Source organism: Hypanus sabinus, chromosome 1, assembly GCF_030144855.1.
Source record: "Hypanus sabinus isolate sHypSab1 chromosome 1, sHypSab1.hap1, whole genome shotgun sequence".
NCBI lineage: Eukaryota > Metazoa > Chordata > Chondrichthyes > Myliobatiformes > Dasyatidae > Hypanus > Hypanus sabinus.
This window is the reverse complement of record NC_082706.1, coordinates 174,573,691-174,594,486: the sequence shown is the minus strand read 5'-3', so window position 1 is coordinate 174,594,486 and position 20,796 is coordinate 174,573,691. Positions and strand designations below refer to the sequence as shown.

Sequence of the window (20,796 nt, the reverse complement as noted above, 5' to 3'; positions counted from 1 at the left end):
ATTAAGATTGGACTTCAACAGTGAACATTAAGGCCCTTGGGAGTGTTGTAAAACAGTGGGAACTTGGAGTTCAAGTACATGCTTTCTTGAAAGTTAGAGTCACAGATAGGGTATTGAAGGAAGCTTTTGATACACTGGCCTTCGTCAGTCAGGTCATTGAGTATAGAAATTGGAAGACTGCAATGTGGTTGTACAAGACGTTGATGAGGACGCACTTGGAGCATTATGTTCAGTTTTGGGAAAGATGTCATTAAACCAGGAAAAGTACAGAAAAGGTTGAAAAGGATGTTGCCAGAACTTGAGGGACTGAGTTGTAGGGATAGGACTTTCTCCTTGAGTAGTAGGAGACTGAGAAGTGATCTTATAAATGCTTGAGAGATATAGGTAGAGTGATTGCACTTAGTATTTTTCCCAGAGTTGGAATATTGAGAACTAGATAGCATAGATCTAAGTTGAGAGGGGAAAGATATACTAGGAGCTTGAAAGACAATGTTCTATTTTTTTTCAGGTATGTGGACCAACCATTGCCCCGAGTAAGAATTTTTTTACGTGCTTGAAAACTGTGGGGCACTTGGATATCAACATTGTCTAAAATAAAATTCCAGCTGTGTGGCATGGGAGCATCTCAGTTATTGCGCAGGCGCACAGCGCAGAGGGAACGGTGCTGAGGGGCAACTTCTTTTTACACAATGGGTGGTATGTATCTTGATTGTGCTGCCAGAGGAAGAGGTTGAGGCAGGTACAATAACAACATCAGAAAAAGTTTGATACATATTGTACATAGATAGGAAAGATTTAGAAAATAATGGGCCAAATGTTGTCGTAAGGACTATCTTGCATGAAGCATGAGCTTTTGGGGCTGGTGGGTCTTTTTCCTTGCCATATGACTCTATTAGCTAAATTAAGTTTAAATTTTAATAACTTTTTAATTATATACTTTCTTTCCAATGACTTTCAATGATATTTAGAAACCCTTGCACTATTTACAACAGTCAGGGCTTTACAGGCTGTCAGAGCTTTCAATGGTGTTTCGTGGACAGACCTTCTCTGTGTGTTGGTGGCCTTGCCAATCCTCAGGCCATGCTGCCTGCATCTGGGGATGCTTCAGCCTGATCCAGACCAAATAATTATAGGCCAGGTTGTTTAACCCATCCCGAACAGTTTACATCAGTTTTTCTTAGCAGATGTTCAGAATCTCACTGGAGACGTGTGCCTCTTTGAATTCACTATCCTTCCAGTAGGACAGATCCTTGCTGCTACACTCCATGGAGCTCAGCAAACAATGGGTCTTCCAAGACTTTGCATTGGTGGACAGTCAGAAGTTAGGCATGGAAGGTAAATTGGGTGTTCCAGCAGGGATCATGATCACATGGGCCATTGAAACCCAATCTCTCATTGTTTTGTAAAAAATGCTATCCACTCTTTATATACCTACTGCTCATTATTAACATCAAGACATCAAAGTGCTTGTACTATATAGGCTGTTCCCAGTTTACAAGTTCCCAACTCCCATAATATTATTAAATTCAGAAGTCAAATGTATGTACATATGTTAATTCCTGACACTGCTGAACTAATGATTTTGGTGTATTTCCTGACTAATAGACAGGATTGGCCTATGAAAGTCTGTAAAATCGGAACCAAGGGACAGCTTGTGTGTTGAAAATGCCATTTGAGTGGGGGAAGCAAAAATAGTTAAGAGGATGTAGTAGGTCAAAGAAGGAAGATCTGGTAGTTTTAGAAGGGAAGTAGCATCTCATCTACTCTGTTTACTGAGACCAAACACAAATTTCAAAATTGAAAAATGCCTGTAAAAAGATTCAGTTAAGTTGTGGTCACATTAGCTGCACGACATCACAGGGACTATGCAGCAAATATGTAGGATCAGCACAGTATCCCAGCTGTCATGACCTTCTTGTGGTTGCGTTAATGTTACTTGGCTGCAAACAGTAAGCTGCTAAATGACATTTACAGCATGTGGCAAAATACATCAGTTATGATTGATAGGAAATGTGTGGTATTAGCTCTGCAATGAAGACAAATTGGGACTCACCCAATTTTTAGGGCAATGTTGTACTTGTGAACTTTTGTAGTGCTTACTCTCCTCGGTAGTTGAGATCGTAGGAGTTATTACAAAACTTCTTTCCTACCCTCCACTCCCTTTTTGTTTGAGTTGATCACTTCTGAGGAGTGGAGAGTGCATGTGCACTGCTTCTCTTAGCAAGGACTGAGTGTTGCACACCAGCTACCATAAAATCTCTACAGCATATGGTCCTGGTCCAAAGTGATTGGGGACCACCAGGTAATTCACCAGGTTCTGCTCCATGGACTGTGCAGATGAGTATGCAAATGACTGTGGGCCACAAATGTATGTTTTGCTTCCAGTACATCTCTTAGTAAATGTTTACAATTTTCTTCTATACCAAGATTTCTTTTAACATTGTTCATTATAATTTCAAAAAATCCTTGCAGGCTCTATGCTCATTGAAATTGAAAATCCCAGGGAGATTCCTGGTGCAACATTCATCATTAAGTTATTTGTTTATTAAGTACATGCATTTTAGACTGACCAGATATAAATCCAGCAATTCCTGTGCATTGTAGTATGCTAAATTAGAAATCCAGCATTAAAGAGGTTAACCATTTACAAAATGTTATCAATTAATTAGTATATTTGATACAAGACCAAGTTAATTTAGTGTACCACCAAATTAAAATTTTTATACATAAAACTTTGTGTCAAAATAAATGAGAATTACTGCACATGCCAATGTGAGATCAAGTTGCTGTGATTTTAAAAAGCATTTTGGTTTTAACTATTCGTTATATGACCCATATAGAGGGACTTGAGGACTTGAGGCTTATCATCGTGTACTCAAGTAATACATGAGGTGCACGATTTGGTCTCCAAATCTTATTAACACCACCATGGCAGTGTCTGCCATAAGTGCAATAATTACACAGTAGTGCAAACATCTTAGGCAGATATATAGCTCTGGTGCCTAAGACTTGCACAGTACTATATTTGTCAATGTAAAATGGAGAGCGAGTTTGTAAATCTGGTGGGAGCAAAGTATGTTGGGAATGGTGAGGGTGGAGTGCAGCAGGTGGGGTGTGAGGAGTGCCAGGAGTGGGGGTAGGGTGGGTGCAGACACACCCAGCCCTGAGTCAGCAGGCAATGTCATTTGATTCCAAACAATTGGATATTGTCATTACAGAATGTCTCTCTGCGGCTTCCTGCTCCCTCCTCTCTCCCTTCTCCATTTCTCAAACATGATTTCCCTCTCCCTGCCCCCTTCCCTCTCTCAGTCCACAATAGAGACCCATAACAAAATCAGGTTCATCTTCACTCACATATGTCATGAAATTTATTTTTTTTTTGTGGCAGCAGTACAGTGCAATACATAAAATTACTACAGTACTATACAAAGGTCTTAGGCATCATAGCAATATATACTGTACCTAGTAATGTGCAAAAGTCTTGTGTGGCAACATAATTTGTTTGGCAACTAGACATTTCTAAATAATTAATTGCATCTATAAATGTTAAAACTGTATTTTACACCCCACTGGGGAGAGGCTGAAACTGCGACTGTATTTCACAGTATGGATTAGGGCACACTAAATGGTGTAAAACAGCCCTGCTTTCACTGCTATATTTGCATTAATTTTCATGTCTTTAGTTTTTAAATCTAAACCTCTGGATCATTGTGCCTTTTCCTAAAACAGTATTTGTTCTATTAAAGAGCCTATGAACATTTCAAAATTTAATTATTATTTGAAAGCAAGGTTTTAGGTTAAATCCTGATATTTTAAGGATTGGTCTACACAAGTGTTAATTTCCGATAAATTTATCAACAGACCAAACAAAATCTACATAAATGTTCAATTTTCCAATAATATTGAAGCATTGTTGTTAAAGTTGTGAATGAAAGAATTAAACATTTGGACAGAAACATCACTATCTTCTTTGCAAGCTGTGAGCAGTTCAAATTTTTCAACTTCCTTGGGTTTATCTTGGCTGCACATGACCCATTTTCAAAGTTTTTAGCCAATGATGAACCTGGAACAGTAGCAAACAACTGACAAAAAGAGGCTAATGAAATGGACCAATGAATAAGATTGTGAAGTGATGCATTTCCAGAAGGATTAAAATAAGTGTAATTGAATAGTTGTAAAAGATAATGCAATGATAAAACATGTCAAGTGCAGACATTTCTAAAGATGATGGGTCAAGTTGAGAATGCTTTTCATATAAAGTAAAGCTCAGGATCTTAGGCACAGAGTGCTACAACAAAGTTATGCCAAATCTTTTGAAATCGTTTGTCGTCATCTCCTCCTTACACCTCACCCTTATTGATGGCCATCACACGTCAGAAAAGTTAAAGGAGAGGATACAGAAACTTTGTTTTTGAAATGATACCAGGAATGCAAAATATGGTAAGTTTGGGGATGTTGGTGTTTCCGCTAGAACAGAGGAGGTGAGAGATTTCAAAAGATGTTCCAAATCATGAATCGCTTTGCTAAGGTAAACAAGAACTTGTGTTTCTAGTGGTAGCAGCTTTGTAACCCATTGTACAAAATTAAACTAACTTGGTGAGACGAAGGGTCTCGGCCCGAAACGTCGGCAGCGCTTCTCCCTGTCGATGCTGCCTGGCCTGCTGTGTTCCACCAGCATTTTGTGTGTGTTGGTGAGATGAGTACAGTTTTGAGTGCAGTGAATGTTCTGAGTTGGGATATGCCTTCAATGACAGCTATAGAATGAATTGAATTTAATTGACTTTATTACTTACATTCTTCATATGCATGAGGAGTAAAAATCTTTATGTTACGTCTCCATCTAAATGTGCAATATGGAATTTAGAGGGATTTGTGATAAATAGTATGTACAAGACAGTCATATAACATAGAAATACAATTGTATCAGCATGAATTATGCTCAGTGATACCCAATTGTTGCTTTCAAAAGAGAACAGGTTATGTAATTGAATAATTGGTTAAAAACTGTGGCAACATGATTGTCAAGTGGAAATAATGAAAATCTCTTAAAAAGCCAGCATATTCATGAAAGGCCAAATGGCTCTTTTTTGATTTGTATTGAACTGTAATATGGACCCTAAATTTGCATGGAGATTGCCGTAGTATAATTCAGGATTGGGATTATTGGAAAATACCAGAGAAAAGCATAAACAGAAATTGAGAATCTGAATAAAATCAGGAGATCAGTAGGACTCTATCGAAATTTGTAACTACTTATGAGAGCTGTATTGTTTACCTTTTGGAATACTTGTATCATATGGCTAATGGTGGTTGTTCTATTAGTTCCAGCTAAGAAGAAGAAACCAAAACTCTTGAATAAGTTTGACAAGACCATTAAACCTGAATTGGATGCTGCTGAAAAACTGCGAAAAAAGGTGAGCTATAAAATTCAGTATCTTACCTGTGATTCTGCTTCAGAAAATTCTGCAAATTTTGACAATACCAAATAATACATTGTTAAGTGCAATAATACTTTCAAATGCTTAAACTTAACAGGATTTCCTGGTGTGAAGTAGCTTTTATAAAGATTATCCACCACAGTGATCGTGATCTTTAGCATTTGAATAACTTAGAGAATAATCATATGCTGATGATCATAATTAATGTTTCAACTCCAGAAATTGTGGCTGCTAATTACTCTCAAGGTTCTTGAGAAACCTCCACCATTTACAGTTCTGCAATTCACAGCAATAATCTAAGCAGAGCATGTTTAGATGTAAATAATTCAAAAAGATTAATTTTTTTTTAAGTAACAATTATTTTATTTTACTATTCTATTTTACCTATTTTATTTTTAACATTTCCAATTTGTTATTAGAAGTTAAATAGTAAAAGTAAAATAAGTAAAGCTGTTAACTGTTTTTATCTTTTCTCACAAAGTTCGCAAATGCATTCAAATGAAAAGATTGCCATTTTCATGACAGACCTTCTCTTTAGGGAGTCAGTGACCTGCTACAGGACTTCATGACCAGTGGATAACCAAAAGAGGCATCTCAGTCCTAACTTGTTTCCTCTCTTTTCCATTTCTGATTAAAGTTCTTGGGCCTGGAAAGTTAACTTTCTTTCCATTTCTCTCTGACCTTTTTGAGTGTTTCCAGCATTTTCTCTTTTTATTCGTACAGTGAAAAGCTTTCTTCTGTGGAAACAGATACATTTGTCACCCTCGTCTCTGAATATCCTAACTTTGAGCTCCTCTTTTAATAGGAAAGGATTTTGGTAGAGTTTACATTTTACTCACTACATAAGTCTATGCCAAAATGCCTCCAGATTTTGCTGCAGTGTGAGAATCTGTAGAGTTGTAAATGCAACTGAACATTCTTCAGTCATCAGCAAACATCTCCACTCATCATTGATGAAGCAATTGAAGATGCTTGAATTCAAGTTTATTGTCATCATTTTATTGTTTCGCGGGATGTAAATGCCAGGAACGTTAGATTTTTGCAACAGCGGCACAGTGATGAGAACAAATAGAAGTTAATGCAAACTTAAGTTAGCATAAATCATAAGTAACTTGCACATGTGCAAAGCAAACAACAAAATAAACATAATGTTCGCATGGAATTAAGAGGGAAATAAAATATAGGTCGAGGTAGGTTAGTTCAAGAACCTGATGATAGTTCGAAAGAATCTGTTGTGGCATCTTGAGTTGTGGGTCTTCAGGTTCCTGTACCACCTCCTGATGGCAGAGGGCTTGGCCTGGATAATGGTGGTCCACGATGATGGTTTCTGTCTTCTTGAGACATCACCTCTTGGAGATAGGATATAGAGATTGTCTGCCTAACTCCTGCAGCTCCAGTCATCTCATTTATCGTCCTTTGTACAGAACATGACTTCAGCCAGTGTAAAGATTTCCCCTTATGTCCTGTTACCTGATTTTTTTATCCAGGGCCCTTTGGAGCTGCCCTCTTGTCAAGTGGTGCCTTGATCACGAGGACAGTAGCTCTCATCTTCCTTCTTTTGCTCTTCATTCACATTTGGGATTGTGTGTAGGTCCAGAGCTGAATGATCCTGGTGAAATCACTGTTAATATGTTAATTGTTAATATGTGCCATATCATTAACACTGTTAATAATGCCTTTCCCCACTTTGCTCTTGATGGAAAGTAGACATACAGGGCAGTTGCTGGTTGGCTGGGGTTTGTCATGCATTTGTGTGACCACCTGTTTCTTGGTATTACATGCAATGATTCAAGCTAACTGAAGATTGACTTCTGTTGTGGTGGTGACCTCAGAAAGATTCAGTGATGGGTCTCCACTTGGTATCTCTGGGTGCTGAAGAGGATGGCCCATCTTGCCTTCAGTTTGGATTGCTCATAATATTTGATAATGATGAAATCAAAGAGTCAAATCAATTAGGATATAAGTACCCAAGTTAAAGCTAGCAAAAAGAAATTAGATTTGATATCAGGTAACTTATCATTGATGAACATTTGGAATGGACTGTTTTTGTTTACAAAGATGTACAAATGTTTCCAAGTATTAAAACTTTCTCTTTATGCTTTAGGGTAAACCTGAAGAAGCACTGCAGGCATTTAATGAACTTCTCAAAGCATATCCCCAGAGTCCTCGAGCTAAATATGGAAAAGCACAGGTAAGTACACTAGGAGGTTGAGTGTGCTGTACTTTTCATCCGGTGAGAGAGGTGAAATTCTTGACAGGAACCCACCCTGGCCCTTTTTTACCATATGCTTCTCTATATCAGCATAGTTTAATGGGAGATCCAGTCCAACTTTAGCACCACATGATTGTATATATTGCACCATTCTATTGTGTATATGTGTAGTGTGCAGTGTGCTAGGTAAGGGTTGGCTTATTGTTTACCAGCAGTTTATTTGAAAGTTTGTTTAGTATTGTAAATGGTGAAAATTTAAGAACTATTTGTAGTTGCAAAGACCCATAATTTTATTCAATGTTTTTCAATTATTTCTGTGCCCTTTATTAATTAACTAAACTATACTGTTGTTGGTAGCTGAAGAGTACTGCATGTTAATGAACAACATGTTGGAGGAAAAGTCAATGGAGATCTTTATAAAGCAAATATGAAAATGGATCAGGAAAATTGTACAAAGACTGTCTTCCAAGTACTTGACATTTATCTCTCACCTCCTATCTAGTGCAGTGTAAACGAACTGCAGAAAATTAACATTTTTATAAGCATTGCTGTTTTGTAAGTGCCTTGTTCGAAGCTCAAAGTATATTTATTATCGAAGTATGTATACTATATACAATTCATCCTCTTGCAGACAACCACAAAATTAAAGAAACCCTATAAAACCCTTTTAAAAAAGACTGTCGGACACCTATTCAGCGAAAAAAAGAACAAAACATGCAAACAATAAAAAGTAAACAATTAGCACTCAACTTAAGTTCACGAAAATGCATCCACAGCCACGAAGTCAATTCATCGCTGCAGCCGGTCCAGGAGCCCGTTAGTTGAACTTCAATACTGAATTGTGTATATATTAATTGTTTCATGTGGTTTTATGTAGTCAGAAGATGATTTGGCAGAGAAGATGCGAAGCAATGAGATCCTTCAAAGAGCAATCAGTACCTATGGAGAAGTGGCTGACATGCCAAATCCAACCGCTGATCTGGTGAAGTTGGCACTGAAGCGGCAGGCAAACCGACAACAGTTCCTTGGTGAGGAGTGTAACTAGCTTACCTAGTTATAGAAACTTGATCATACTATTATTTAATTAAGCTTCATGCTGTTTCTCTCTCTCATAGATTAGTGCCATAGAGTAAGAAAAAGAGTCAAACATAAGAGAATGTGAAATGAGGTGGTTGAAGGGCAGGAATGGAAATAGCATTCAGAACAACCTTGTAAAACTTCAAGGGTAACTATGGAGTTGTATCAAGGGAAAGAGGTCATATAGATTGCGTAGCTTAAGTAATGAAATCTATAAATGCAGAAACTGCTATTACTAGATACTGAGCTTTGCAAATTCAGGAATAACAAAAGGTTGGTCCTTGCAAGCATTCCATAGTGTTCATGAAAAATAATTACAGGAAAGTAGTTGGTTCAGAAGACTAACTGAAGACAAAGAGCCACTAGCGCCACAATCAATCAGATCCCTTCGATGTAGTGTGAATGTAACGCATGAACGTATAAAGTCATGTAATTTGATGATGGAAGGAAAAAAGGAAAAACAATTTATAGAAGCAATGGTATTAGATAAGAGAACCATAAGAGATGCGGATGGAGAAAAAAAATAAAAATGGCTGGAGAATTTAGTGGGTCGACCTGAATCATCAACCAACCACTCCTGTCTTGCAGTGGAGAGATAGTTGGTGATTCAGGTTGAGACCCAGATTATAGAGGGAAGAAGGTTAGTATGCTGCTGGGTGATAGGTGGAATCATTTGAGGATAGGTTTGATGAGCAGGTTGGTGTGGGGGAGGATGTAGTGGACACTGAAGACAGTGACTGGTGGGTGGCCTGCAGAGAGAGATAAGGAAAATAGCAGCTGCAGATGGTGGAATCTGATAAATAAGGAAGGTGATGTTGACCCACATAAGTGGGGAATGATAGGCAGATGGAACCAGCTGAGCAAGGGGTTAAGAAACGCAGTAGGTAAAATTTGTAGATGATAGATCTCTCCATGTCAGTGTCTCCGTTTGTTTGATTGATTATGACTCCATCCTCTCTCTCTCTCCCCATCTCTCCCTCCCTCTCTCTGCTTCCCTCTCCCCCTCTCCACCTCTCCCTTTCCCCATTCTCTCTCCCCTTCTCCCTCTCTCTCTCCCCCCTCTCTCTCGCCTCCCCTCCCTCTCCCCGTCTCTCTCCCCCCATCTCTCTCTCTCCTCCCTCCCTCCCTCTTCCCCCCTCTCCCCCTCTCCAATTGTGCCTCCAATTTTCTGCCTTTTCCAGCTGTCTGTTTCTCTATTACCCCTACTGGAAGAGTCACAAGGTCATGGAGTTTTACAGTATGGAAACAGACCCTCTGTTCTGTCATTTCAGTGCTGACCTGTTCGTCCATCTGCATTAGCCTGTTTGCCCACATTAGGATCATATCCTTGTACACCTTACTTAAGTGTCTATTTAAACACCTTATAAAGGACATAATTCCATCACTAGTTGTCAATCTTTTATTCCAGAAATATCTGTTAAATTTATGTTCTTCAGCTACCCTGGTAGGATCTAGGTTTGTGTCTTCAGATCCAGGAGAGAGAAGAGTGGTACTTTGTTAAACAGTTGCTTTAACTCTTGCCTGTAGTATCAATGAAGTTTGTTTAAAGTGATCTGATGTGCATGTTGCTAACTTTTGTCATTCGTTGTTCTATTGTGTATGCATATATACAGGTCACATTAAACGTTCTGTGATGACCCTTAAGAAGCTGGTATCTCTTTACCCAGATGATATCTCAATTAGAAATGAGCTTGGAGTAAGTTATCTATTATTGGGAGACAACAATAATGCCAAGAAAGTGTATGAAGAGGTACGTCATCAAGAAACATAGTAGAAAGATGTCAGAATATCTTCAAAGCTTTACATTTGGAAAGTGCATATCTTTTTCCATGTTTGAAGTTCATATTCAAAGACAGCATCTTCTTGAGTTTATGTACTCCCAAATGCTTCATTTGGTTCATAACCGCCAATCATAAAGCTAAGCCATTTTGCCTATGAATAAAGTTTAATCGTTTCTCTTTGCTAATCTTATCTTGCCCATTAATACAAGTGCTGCATCCTGTGATCTGCAGTGGTGAAGTGTGTGTGGAAATATACTGTGTATACATGGGTAGGAAGGAAAACATAGGGTTAAATTCAGTTGATTTCTTAATTGTTATTCACTGTTCATATTTACATATGTAAGATGGCTGGTGGATAAGATGCTAAAGGGTAATTGATACAGTGGTATCAATCCCACCTTTAGAAATGCAAGCTGTACAGATGAGGAAAAAACAAAGGTTCCTTCATACCATTGTAGAAACCCTAAATTCTGGAAAAATGAAACTGTGCTGTAAAATATTGCAATAGTTCTACAATGAAATGTTGTTGCTGATTGAAACACAGATATTTTTCTTACCAAATTTTGTAAAGTGTGTTGAACTCAGTGGTGATGATCTATGCAATGTAACCAATTGCCTTGTGACCAACTCTGGAATGTATATATTAGTGGGCTGTTAATTTGTGTATGCTTTAATTGAGAAAAACATGTAATGTTAAGTCTGGTAAAGATACAGGCAGTGGATCATTATCACCTTATGAGCTTGTTGTGAAACTGTGCCATTGCCAATATATCTCACCATATTGTTGAACCTCATCTCCAACAATATTCCCTTTTATGGAGCTGATCTTCAGAACTCATGGTTGCTATTCAATCTATAATGATTACACTCCAGATGCTGTAGCGTGCAGAGAAAGCTTGTGTTTGTACATGCTCAGAGGTTGAGCACCAAGCAACCAACTGCACTTTCACTTAAGCAATTGAGAAGATGGTTCTTATACTCATTGTCCTCAGGATCAGTGTCCAGTAACAACTGCCCTCTCTACACTACAACATCTTCCAACATTAAAGACTCGTAAAGTATCATGGATAAAGAGGTCCACCTGTCATTTCTTGGGCAGTAACAGATATTGATGATGTAATTCACTGCTGCACTATTACAGACATTAGGTATATATAAAATAGGATCTGGAACAAAACACCATGAGGCAGCACTGATCCCTGTCCATCTAAATGATAAGGACTACAAAGCACAGTGAAAATAACACCAATGTGTCTTCAAAGTCTTTCAATTCCCTGGGAGGATAAATGAGCCAGCGTCCTATCTTCTCCTACCTAGGCCAACATCTCTAGTATTGAAACCCTAGTCACACTAGGCTATGTTGGAGAAGACACATCATGCCAGACTTCCAGATCAAACCCTTGGTTTTGAGTTGTGTTATGGCAAAAGATTACCAAGTGGACAAAGGAAAGGATTTAATAATGTACTCAAAGTATAAATGCAATAAACCCAATGATTCCTGGGAATCACTGACCCATGAATGTTCAAAGTAGAGAAGGAACATTAAGGTATGGAACTAAGAACCTTGAAGACCTGCCTCAAGAGAATGTAGACAGCCTGGTTAAATGGTGGATATAGTGTACCATCTCACAAACTTGTACACTCATCGTCTACCAAGAGGGTGTAATTCCCACAGTAACTTGAGGCTCTTTACAAATGCTTAATTTAACAATAAATATTGAAATGTATTATTATGTTACTTACATAGAACAAGACAATGAAGAGGTGTTGGCTCTTCCCTTCCCAAATGAAGAAAAATTTTACCAGACGCTTCTTCAAAAATATGTGGCCCCTTAATTTATTACTTGGTATCAGACGCAAAGACATTTGACTAGAATGAATGGAACGAGCAAAGTGATTTGCTTGAATAAATGGTTCTCTCTTATTTTTCCCTTTTAACCAAAAAAGTAAAGAATTTCTGATGGTGAGTAAAGAAATAATAGCTGTGCGATGTTTCAGGTTTTGGCCATGGCTCCAAATGATGGATTTGCTAAAGTTCATTACGGATTCATCCTCAAAGCTGCAAATCAGATAGCTGAGAGCATCCCGTATCTCAAGGTAAACACAACCCTGTTAGGTTAACTCATCCAAGGTTGCATGTTACAGTAATTCAAAGTTCAGATATATAGTAATTCAGGATAGTATAGCAATACAGAGCTGGCTGTGAAATACACAGTGGATTCTGCTTAATTAGCTCTCATCAGGACCAGTATATTTTGGCTCAATTAAGTCGCTGCCCCAATTCGTCGAAGTTTCATGGAAGTAGTTTAAATGAATTAGAATAATGCCGGCATTACCATAATACCATTAAATTGTGTAATAGTTCCTAATCGTTATCAATAGAAGAATTAATCCAGTGGATGCTGTCATGTTCTTTTGATTGACTGTAAATGAACAAAATCAGTGCAGATAATGGACTGCTTTCATTGCTTTCCTGCATGAAGTTGTGTCAAAAATCACTGCTTTTAACTTGGCATCAGTCGGCCTAAATTAATAATGTAACACAAGCATACAACTGATGCTATTTAAAAGCTGTTCATTTTAAGCACGGTATGGTGTCTAATGGCCATGCAAGTGACACGACTGATGCTGGTTAGGAACTGTTGCATCCTTCTAAACATTCAAGATGATTGTCAATAACTTGAAAATTTTTGTAGAAGCAGACTTCTTGAGGTTGTGAAATCATTTCATTTTCTCTCCCGGCTGTTTCTGGCATCTCCAAGCCTGAATGTTTGAAACCACAGTGAGCAAAACGGTTCTGAATAGTTAAGACCATAAGACATGGAAGCAGAATTAAGCCATTCAGCCCATTGAGTCTGCTCTGTTATTCCTTCATGGCTGATCCCGGATCCCATTCAACCCCATACACCTGCCTTCTTACCATAACCTTTGATCAACGATCAACTTGCACCTTAAATATACACACGGATTTTGCCTTCTCTGCATTGTAGTAAAGCATTCCACAAATTTACTACACTCTGGTTATAAAAAATTCCTCCTTCCATTCTAAAATGTTGCCCCTCAAGTTTGAGGCTGTGCCCTGTTCTGAATAGCCCCAACACAGGAAACATCTTCTCTACATCCTGGTGAGACCCGACGCAGACTGGGAGACTGTTTTGCTGAACACCTACACTCTGTCCGCCAGAGAAAGCAGGATCTGCCAGTGGTCACACATTTTAATTCCACGTCCCATTCCCATTCTGATATCCGTGGCCTCCTCTACTGTCAAGATGAAGCCACACTCAGGTTGAAGGAACAACGCCTTATATTCCGTCTGAGTAGCCTCCAACCTAATGGCATGAACATTGATTTCTCTAACTTCCGTTAATGCCCCTCCTCCCCTTCTTACCCTATCCCTTATTGATTGATTGATCCTTCTCTCTCCCCCCCTCTCTTTTTTTCTCTCTGCCCCTCTCACAATCACTCCTTGCCTGTTCTCCATCTCCCTCTGGTGCTCCCCTCCCCCTTTCTTTCTCCTTAGGCCTCCCATCCCATGATCCTTTCCCTTCTCCAGCTGTGTATCCCTTTCCAGCTCTTAGCTTCACCCCTCCCCCTCCTGTCTTCTCCTATCATTTCAGATTTCCCCCTCCCCCTCCCGCTTTCAATTCTCTTACTATCTTTTCTTTCAGTTAGTCCTGACAAAGTGTCTTGGCCCAAAATGTCAACTGTATTTCTTCCTATAGACGCTGCCTGGCCTGCTGAGTTCCACCAGCATTTTGTGTGTGTTGCTTGAATTTCCAGCATCTGCAGATTTCCTCGTGTTTGCGTTTTCCACATCCACCCTGTTTAGTCCTTTCAACATTCGGTAGGCTTCAATGAGATCCCCATGCATTCTTCTAAATTCCAGTGAATACAGGCCCAAAGCTGCCAAACGCTCCTGTTAACCTGTTCATTCCTGGAATCATCCTCGTGAACCTAAGAAACTGGAAGGGTAAAGAGACACTGATGGGAGTTAGATACAGACCTAATCTTACTGCTTATTTCTCACAAATATCAGTGTCAGAAATCACTGCTTTTAGAACACAAACACGCACACCTGACGCTATTTAAAACCTTGTTTGCTCTAAGTACGGTGTAGCGTCTAAGTGACAACCACGACTGACACTAGTTAGAAATTGTTCGGCAACGGTGTCCTGTCCCAACGAAGCAGCATAGTGTCCCAGTTAAACAAAAGAAATTCTGGCTATTTTCTTGATAAGTTTTTGTTCTTTAGGAGTGGTTCCCTAATAAGTGACTGCCCCAATTAACAGATGGCCCATTTAACTGGAATCCACTGTATTTCAACACTGCCTCATGTTGGATGAGTAGACAGTACAGTAAATAACACTGGCAACCAAATTTTATGACATTAATTTGCACTGGTATGCCAGCAGTAATTTCAATGTCAACCCCTGCTTTTCATTCCTTTGACTTGTTTGAATGCTTGGGTTTCAAGTTTTGAAGACCTGAAGGTCCAGTTCAGCTGACTGTTTTTAAGCAACTGTTGTAAAAAAAAATATTTCATTCCATAAAAGCTGTCTGTCATATGTCATACTGAGTCAGTTGCTGTTTTCACAGGCTTTTGTGGAATATTTGAAAAATCCTGTGTTCCATTCAATCCACTTTCATGTATTTTTTTGTTGACAGTCATAAGGAAAAGCCATTTAGCCTTTAGTCAGGTACCAGTTAGATAAATAGGTTCGATTCTGATCAGTGTGGACTCTGTGAGAAAATAGGTAACCTGGAAGTATGTAGGGGACAGGAATTGTTCTAAGAGACAGCATGGATTGAATGAGCCGAATGTCCTCCACCTACATCATAAAGCAATACAAAATTAGGCTCAATACAAACAGGGTTGTTCTCAATTACACATGCAAGAAGAACTCAGTGAATCAAGCAGTATCTGCGGGAGGAGAGGAATTGTTCATGTCTCAGGATAAACCCTGCATGAGGACCTGTTGGATTTCGACTTGAAATGTTGACAATCCCTTTCCTGTTCGACCCACTGAGCTCCTCCAGCGTCTGCAGACTCTTGTGTCTTGTTTAGACTAAGTTGAGTTAAAATTGAAGGAAGTATTTAGATGGTGCTCTGTCATTTGGAGTGTTTTATTACCACCTCATTACAGGGAAAATGCAATTCAAACCCTGTGTGAAGCTGTTGTATTAAATCGAGAATAAGACTTAATTCTCATGTCATGAATGATTGTAAACCACAATCTCTCTCAGCCGTAATTTATATGACTGGCAGACATGAGTTTGAGTAGTTTTACATGTTTGGAAGTGATTAATTCAGGAAACTCAAAGTTTACAATAAAATTAGTGTAACGTCTAATGTATATCATCTGTGTATTGTGGAATGTGTTTCTTGCTCAGTGACCATGTTTTTGCAGGAAGGATTATTGTCTGGAGACCCAGGCACTGATGATGGACGCTTTTACTTCCACTTGGGAGATGCATTACAGAGAGTGGGTGATCAAGAGGTGAATATATAGGCGAGCCACCATTTTATATTAATAGATTAATAGAATTTATTCATTTAAGACATTTCAAAGATGCATATATGTCAAAGTAACATCTCATAAATACTGAGCTAGCAATAGAAATTCTGCATAGTAATTTTGTTGTAAGAGACTTTGACGTAAAATAATCAATGGGTTTTTCAATTACAGTATCCTCGCCTTCCAAGTACAGTTAAAGCTCACCCAAATATATCTCTAACTTAGATTTTCTAATATCAGCACTTTCTGCTTTGTCCTTTGTACTTCCTTTTTTTTGTTTTTTTTTTGCCTCTCTTCCATCTATAATGGTGTAATGTCTGATACTGTAAAAAAAATCTGACTTTCAACCAGTTTGTTTAGAGGAAGAACTTAATGAATGCTAATTGGTTACTTTTCTCCAGATAATAAAACTAATCTAATACAGCAATTGGAAAAGTCCCTTTCTGATGCTTTTAACAGAGCAAATTCACTTTAAAATCATGTTATAGTGATTGTTAATTTGTCTTGCAAAGTGATTGAACCTAGTATAACTGGTGAAATAAAGGAACATTAAAATATGAAATTTAAAATATAAGAATTTAATGTAGCATTTCCTTTAGCACAATCAATGCAGATATGAAATGAGTTAGCAGTCAATGAGAGAAAATCATAGTATGGTTTACAGAGTAGTTTTACCAATTTATCTCATCTACAGGCACACGCATGGTATGAACTGGGACACAAGAGGGGTCACTTTGCATCAGTATGGCAGCGTTCACTGTACAATGTGAATGGACTTAAGGCTCAGCCTTGGTGGACAGCTAAGGAAACGGGGTATACTGAACTGGTGAAGGTTTGTGTACTTCTTAATCAAGTCTGACATAATATGTCAAGCCAACTTTGTATTCATCTGTTCATTTCTCTCATATCATGAGGTTGAACTTTCTAGTGTGTTTCTTACTGGGATACAATATTAATTTTGCTGTGGAGATCCCTGGACATTGGGCAGAAATTTTGATACAGGAATAGACACTTCCTGCATTTCTACTATCTATTCAATTAACTAATATGTAGAAGGGAACCGTTAGTTATTTAAGTGACGTTAATTATTCCATGTTGATAGTCATTGACTGTAGTCATGAATCCACGTAAACAGTAACTGGCTGTGGAGTGCCTTGAAAGTCCTGAAGTTGTAGAAAGTGGCATAAAAGTGCAATTTTTTTAAATAGCCATGTATTTCTAACTAATTTGTTTATAGGTTCTAAGAAGTTACACACATGACATTGCATTAAGATTATTCTTTCTCTTGTTAGATCGAAGTGTTGCACTGATTATTCTAGATGAATGATGTGGATTATTTATTTGAGACAACTGAAAGTTCTGGTCTTTGTTTTTCTGCTGAGAAAATGTTGTAATGGCCCATTCAGCCCATGATGGTGTTTAGTTGTGAGATCATAAATAGTATTTACTTTTTGTAGACCCTGGAGAGAAATTGGAAGTTAATCCGTGAAGAGGGTCTGACCGTAATGGATAAAGAAAGAGGGCTTTTCTTACCTGAAGATGAAAACTTAAGGGAAAAAGGCGACTGGGGCCAGTTTACAATTTGGCAGCAAGGTAATATCTAATTGTGAAGATAACACCATATCATCTGTGTGATATTTCAATATATTGATCATATTAAAATGTGTAAAACCAACATCTTCAATTAAATGAAAAAATAATAAGGCCAGTTAATCAGTGCAAAAATTGATTAACGCTACTCCAGTAACCAGTTTGTTGACTTGAACATATAAGTTTTCAATAGACAATAAATGGGACTATGGATAAAAACTTAGCTCTGCTATTTTTCTTTGTTATATAATAGTGCATCTCCTGTCTCGGCTTTGTTTTTTATTGATTTGTCTATTAAATGTTTTACTTCTTGTAATCCTTAATCACGTAAATTCATAGTTCCTTCTTGCCTTTTAACCTTTTCTAATTCCCTTAATATTCTTAATGGTACTTGTCATCATTGTGCTTAGTATATGTGTTTACTGATCCAAGGAATTCCCATGAATGTTTTCTTGATACTTTCCTGTCATTGAAATATTTTTAGTTTCACTCTATTGAGCAGTTTTCAAATGTTTCCTATTGTTGCTCCACATCATTCTTTACCAGTTTTGCTGGCCATTTTACATGCCCAACTTTACTCAGACCTCCCAGGCAGTGCTTTTCCCCAGTTTAGTGATCTGTTTTTTAATGATATTTTGTTTTCTCTGGTATCATTTGAATTATTGTTTGCCAGATGTCCCTCTATCATTCTTCTTAACTGCTCTGGTCCACTGACCATTGTCAGATTCAGTAACAAATCCTTTCTTTTAGGGTATTTTGCATTTTGGGTTATAAAGAACCTCTGTAAACATTGTAGGAAATCTATTCCCTTACCCTCTTTACTCATCCACCTCTTTTGATTTTGTGTCACAATATGGTGGTCCTGCCTTGCGGTCTACTACTTTGCAAAGCGTTTCCATTCTGTCCTCATGGGTGACTTGAAGCTTCCAGTTGCCTGTAACTTTAATTCTTCATCCCACTCTCATTCAGATCTCTCTGTCTTAGGCCTCTTACTCTCTCCAATGAAGTCCAGTGCATCCTTGTTGAGCAACATCTCATCTTCAGACTTGCAGCCCTCAGGACTTAACCTTGAATGCAACAACTTGGGTAACCAGCCCTTCCATTTTCCATCAGAATTGTCCGGCTATGATTAAATATCATTAAGTTGAAAGTTTAAAGCTGTTTCTTTCTCCATAGACGCTGTTGACCAACTGAGTATTTCCAGCATTCCCTGTCTTTCCAGATTTCCAGTATCCGTAGTACTCTGCTTCTCCAGTTTTATGTTTCCAGCAGTGTTTTTTTTTACTCTGTTTTCATCTACCTCCATCTCTTTACGAAGCCTCCAGGTGAATCTCCTCAGTTCCATCACGTTCCATCGGCCATCACCAACATCACTCATGTCAGTCAGACTCGCCTTGAATGTCTCACAAGACATTCAATTTGTTATCTCTATGATTCTCCCCTTCTCCGCAAGTTAATGAATTATTCATTTCTAACATTTCTTTGATGAAAGGTCCGTGAGAGTTTCTCACTCGAGGGATGCTGTTGGATCTGCTGTTTATTTCCAGCATTCACTCTTCCTATCCTACCTTTTCTGTCCAGTTAACATTGGGTTGCATGTTCTGTCAAAAAAAATCACCGTATTGTTAGAATTACTAATCTAAAATGTATTCTTTAAATGTTCACAGTTTTGAGGTTATTTTATAATTTACACAAGTGCTGATTATAGTGAGGAACTTAGCTTTCAGTTACTTTTGTGGTTAAAATTAACTGCCCAATGAAGCAGTGGAGGCTACCTCAGTAAATATAGTTAAGACAAGGTTGGATAGATTTTTGCCTAGTAGGGGAATTAAGGGTTATGGGGAAAAGGTAGGTAGGTGGAGATGAGTTCATGGTTAGATCAGTCATGATCTTATTGAATGATGGAGCAGGCTGGATGGGCTAGATGGCCTACTCCTGCTCCCATTTCTTATGTTCTTATATTATGTAAAATAACGTGGAAAAAAAGATGTATTACCATTCAGTATCCCAACTAAAAAAAAAAATAAAAATAATAAAACCCTGTTTTACAGATGACAGAATAGTAAATCTTAAAGTAGCCTTTTGCCAAGTTCAATGTCTCTCCCAGCACGTGAATATGCAGACATTGAACATTTAATTACAGATTGTGGTGGTCCCCTACATGAAAAGAGATGCGCTGAGGTGGTTTTCAGTGAATCTGAGGCATATAACTGTAAGGTCTTTGTTGTTGCTGAGGTAAAATTATCCCAGTGGAAAAGTAGGTTAGTTGAATGAATTAGGTATGAAAGCTTGAAACATAAAATACTAATTATCAAAGGTGTATTATGCAAATAAGTATACACAAAGGACTACAATCAATTAAAAAGATGTTGATTTTTTTAACCAGAAGTGTCATACAGTTTAAAAGTTTTCGGAATTGGTGAGGGTAATGGAACAGATTATGCTCGGAATCCGTCAGGTTTAATATCTCTGGCATATGTAGTAAAATTTAATAGAAGAAAAAATATTGAGGTAGTGTGCATGGCTTCATTGTCCATTCAGAAATCTGATCGGGGAAGGGAAGAAGCTGTCCCTAAAATGTTGAGTGTGTGTCTTTTTTGTAATTGTATCAATATGTTGGGCTCAGAATGGATCTTCAGAGATGGTGGCACTCAGGAACTTGAAACGACTCACCCTTTCCACTTCCGATTCCTCGATGAGGACTAGTGTGTGTTCTCTGAAGTTCCCCTTCCTGAAGTCTGCAATCAAACCCCTGGACTTACTGACTTTGAGTGCAAGATTGTTGTTGTGACACCCCTCAACCAGCTGATCTATCTCACTTCAATATGCTTCCTCGTCACCATTTGAAATTCTGCCAACAACAATTGTGTCACCAACAAATTTAATGATGGTGTTTGAGCTGTACCTAACCACACAGTTGTTGGTATGGAGAGAGTAAAGCAATGGATAAACACACATCCTTGAGGTGCTCCAGTGTTGATATCAGCAAGGAGGAGATGTTATTTCTGATCTACACTGGCTGTGGTCTCTCAATGATGAAATCAAGGATCCAGTTGCAGAGGGAGATACAGAGGCCCAGTTTTGGAGCATGTTGATTACTTTATTATGAACGCTAAGCATTATCAATAATAGTAGCATGACATAGGTACAGCTGTTGTCCTAGTGATCCAAGTGCTGGTGAG

The 20,796-nt window shown here is 38.3% G+C and overlaps 1 protein-coding gene across 6 annotated transcripts in view; it reads left to right on the top strand.

Moving 5' to 3' along the window:
* Window positions 1-20,796, top strand: part of unm_hu7910 (un-named hu7910) — a 192,980-nt gene that overhangs the window by 153,740 nt on the left and 18,444 nt on the right. For all 6 annotated transcript variants that reach the window (XM_059981769.1, XM_059981779.1, XM_059981753.1 and 3 more), the window contains 8 exons: window positions 5,323-5,414; window positions 7,543-7,629; window positions 8,528-8,678; window positions 10,341-10,477; window positions 12,507-12,605; window positions 15,917-16,006; window positions 16,719-16,856; window positions 17,482-17,617. In XM_059981769.1, coding sequence (XP_059837752.1) covers window positions 5,323-5,414; window positions 7,543-7,629; window positions 8,528-8,678; window positions 10,341-10,477; window positions 12,507-12,605; window positions 15,917-16,006; window positions 16,719-16,856; window positions 17,482-17,617 — 930 coding nt within the window. The remainder of the gene's footprint in view (window positions 1-5,322; window positions 5,415-7,542; window positions 7,630-8,527; window positions 8,679-10,340; window positions 10,478-12,506; window positions 12,606-15,916; window positions 16,007-16,718; window positions 16,857-17,481; window positions 17,618-20,796) is intronic.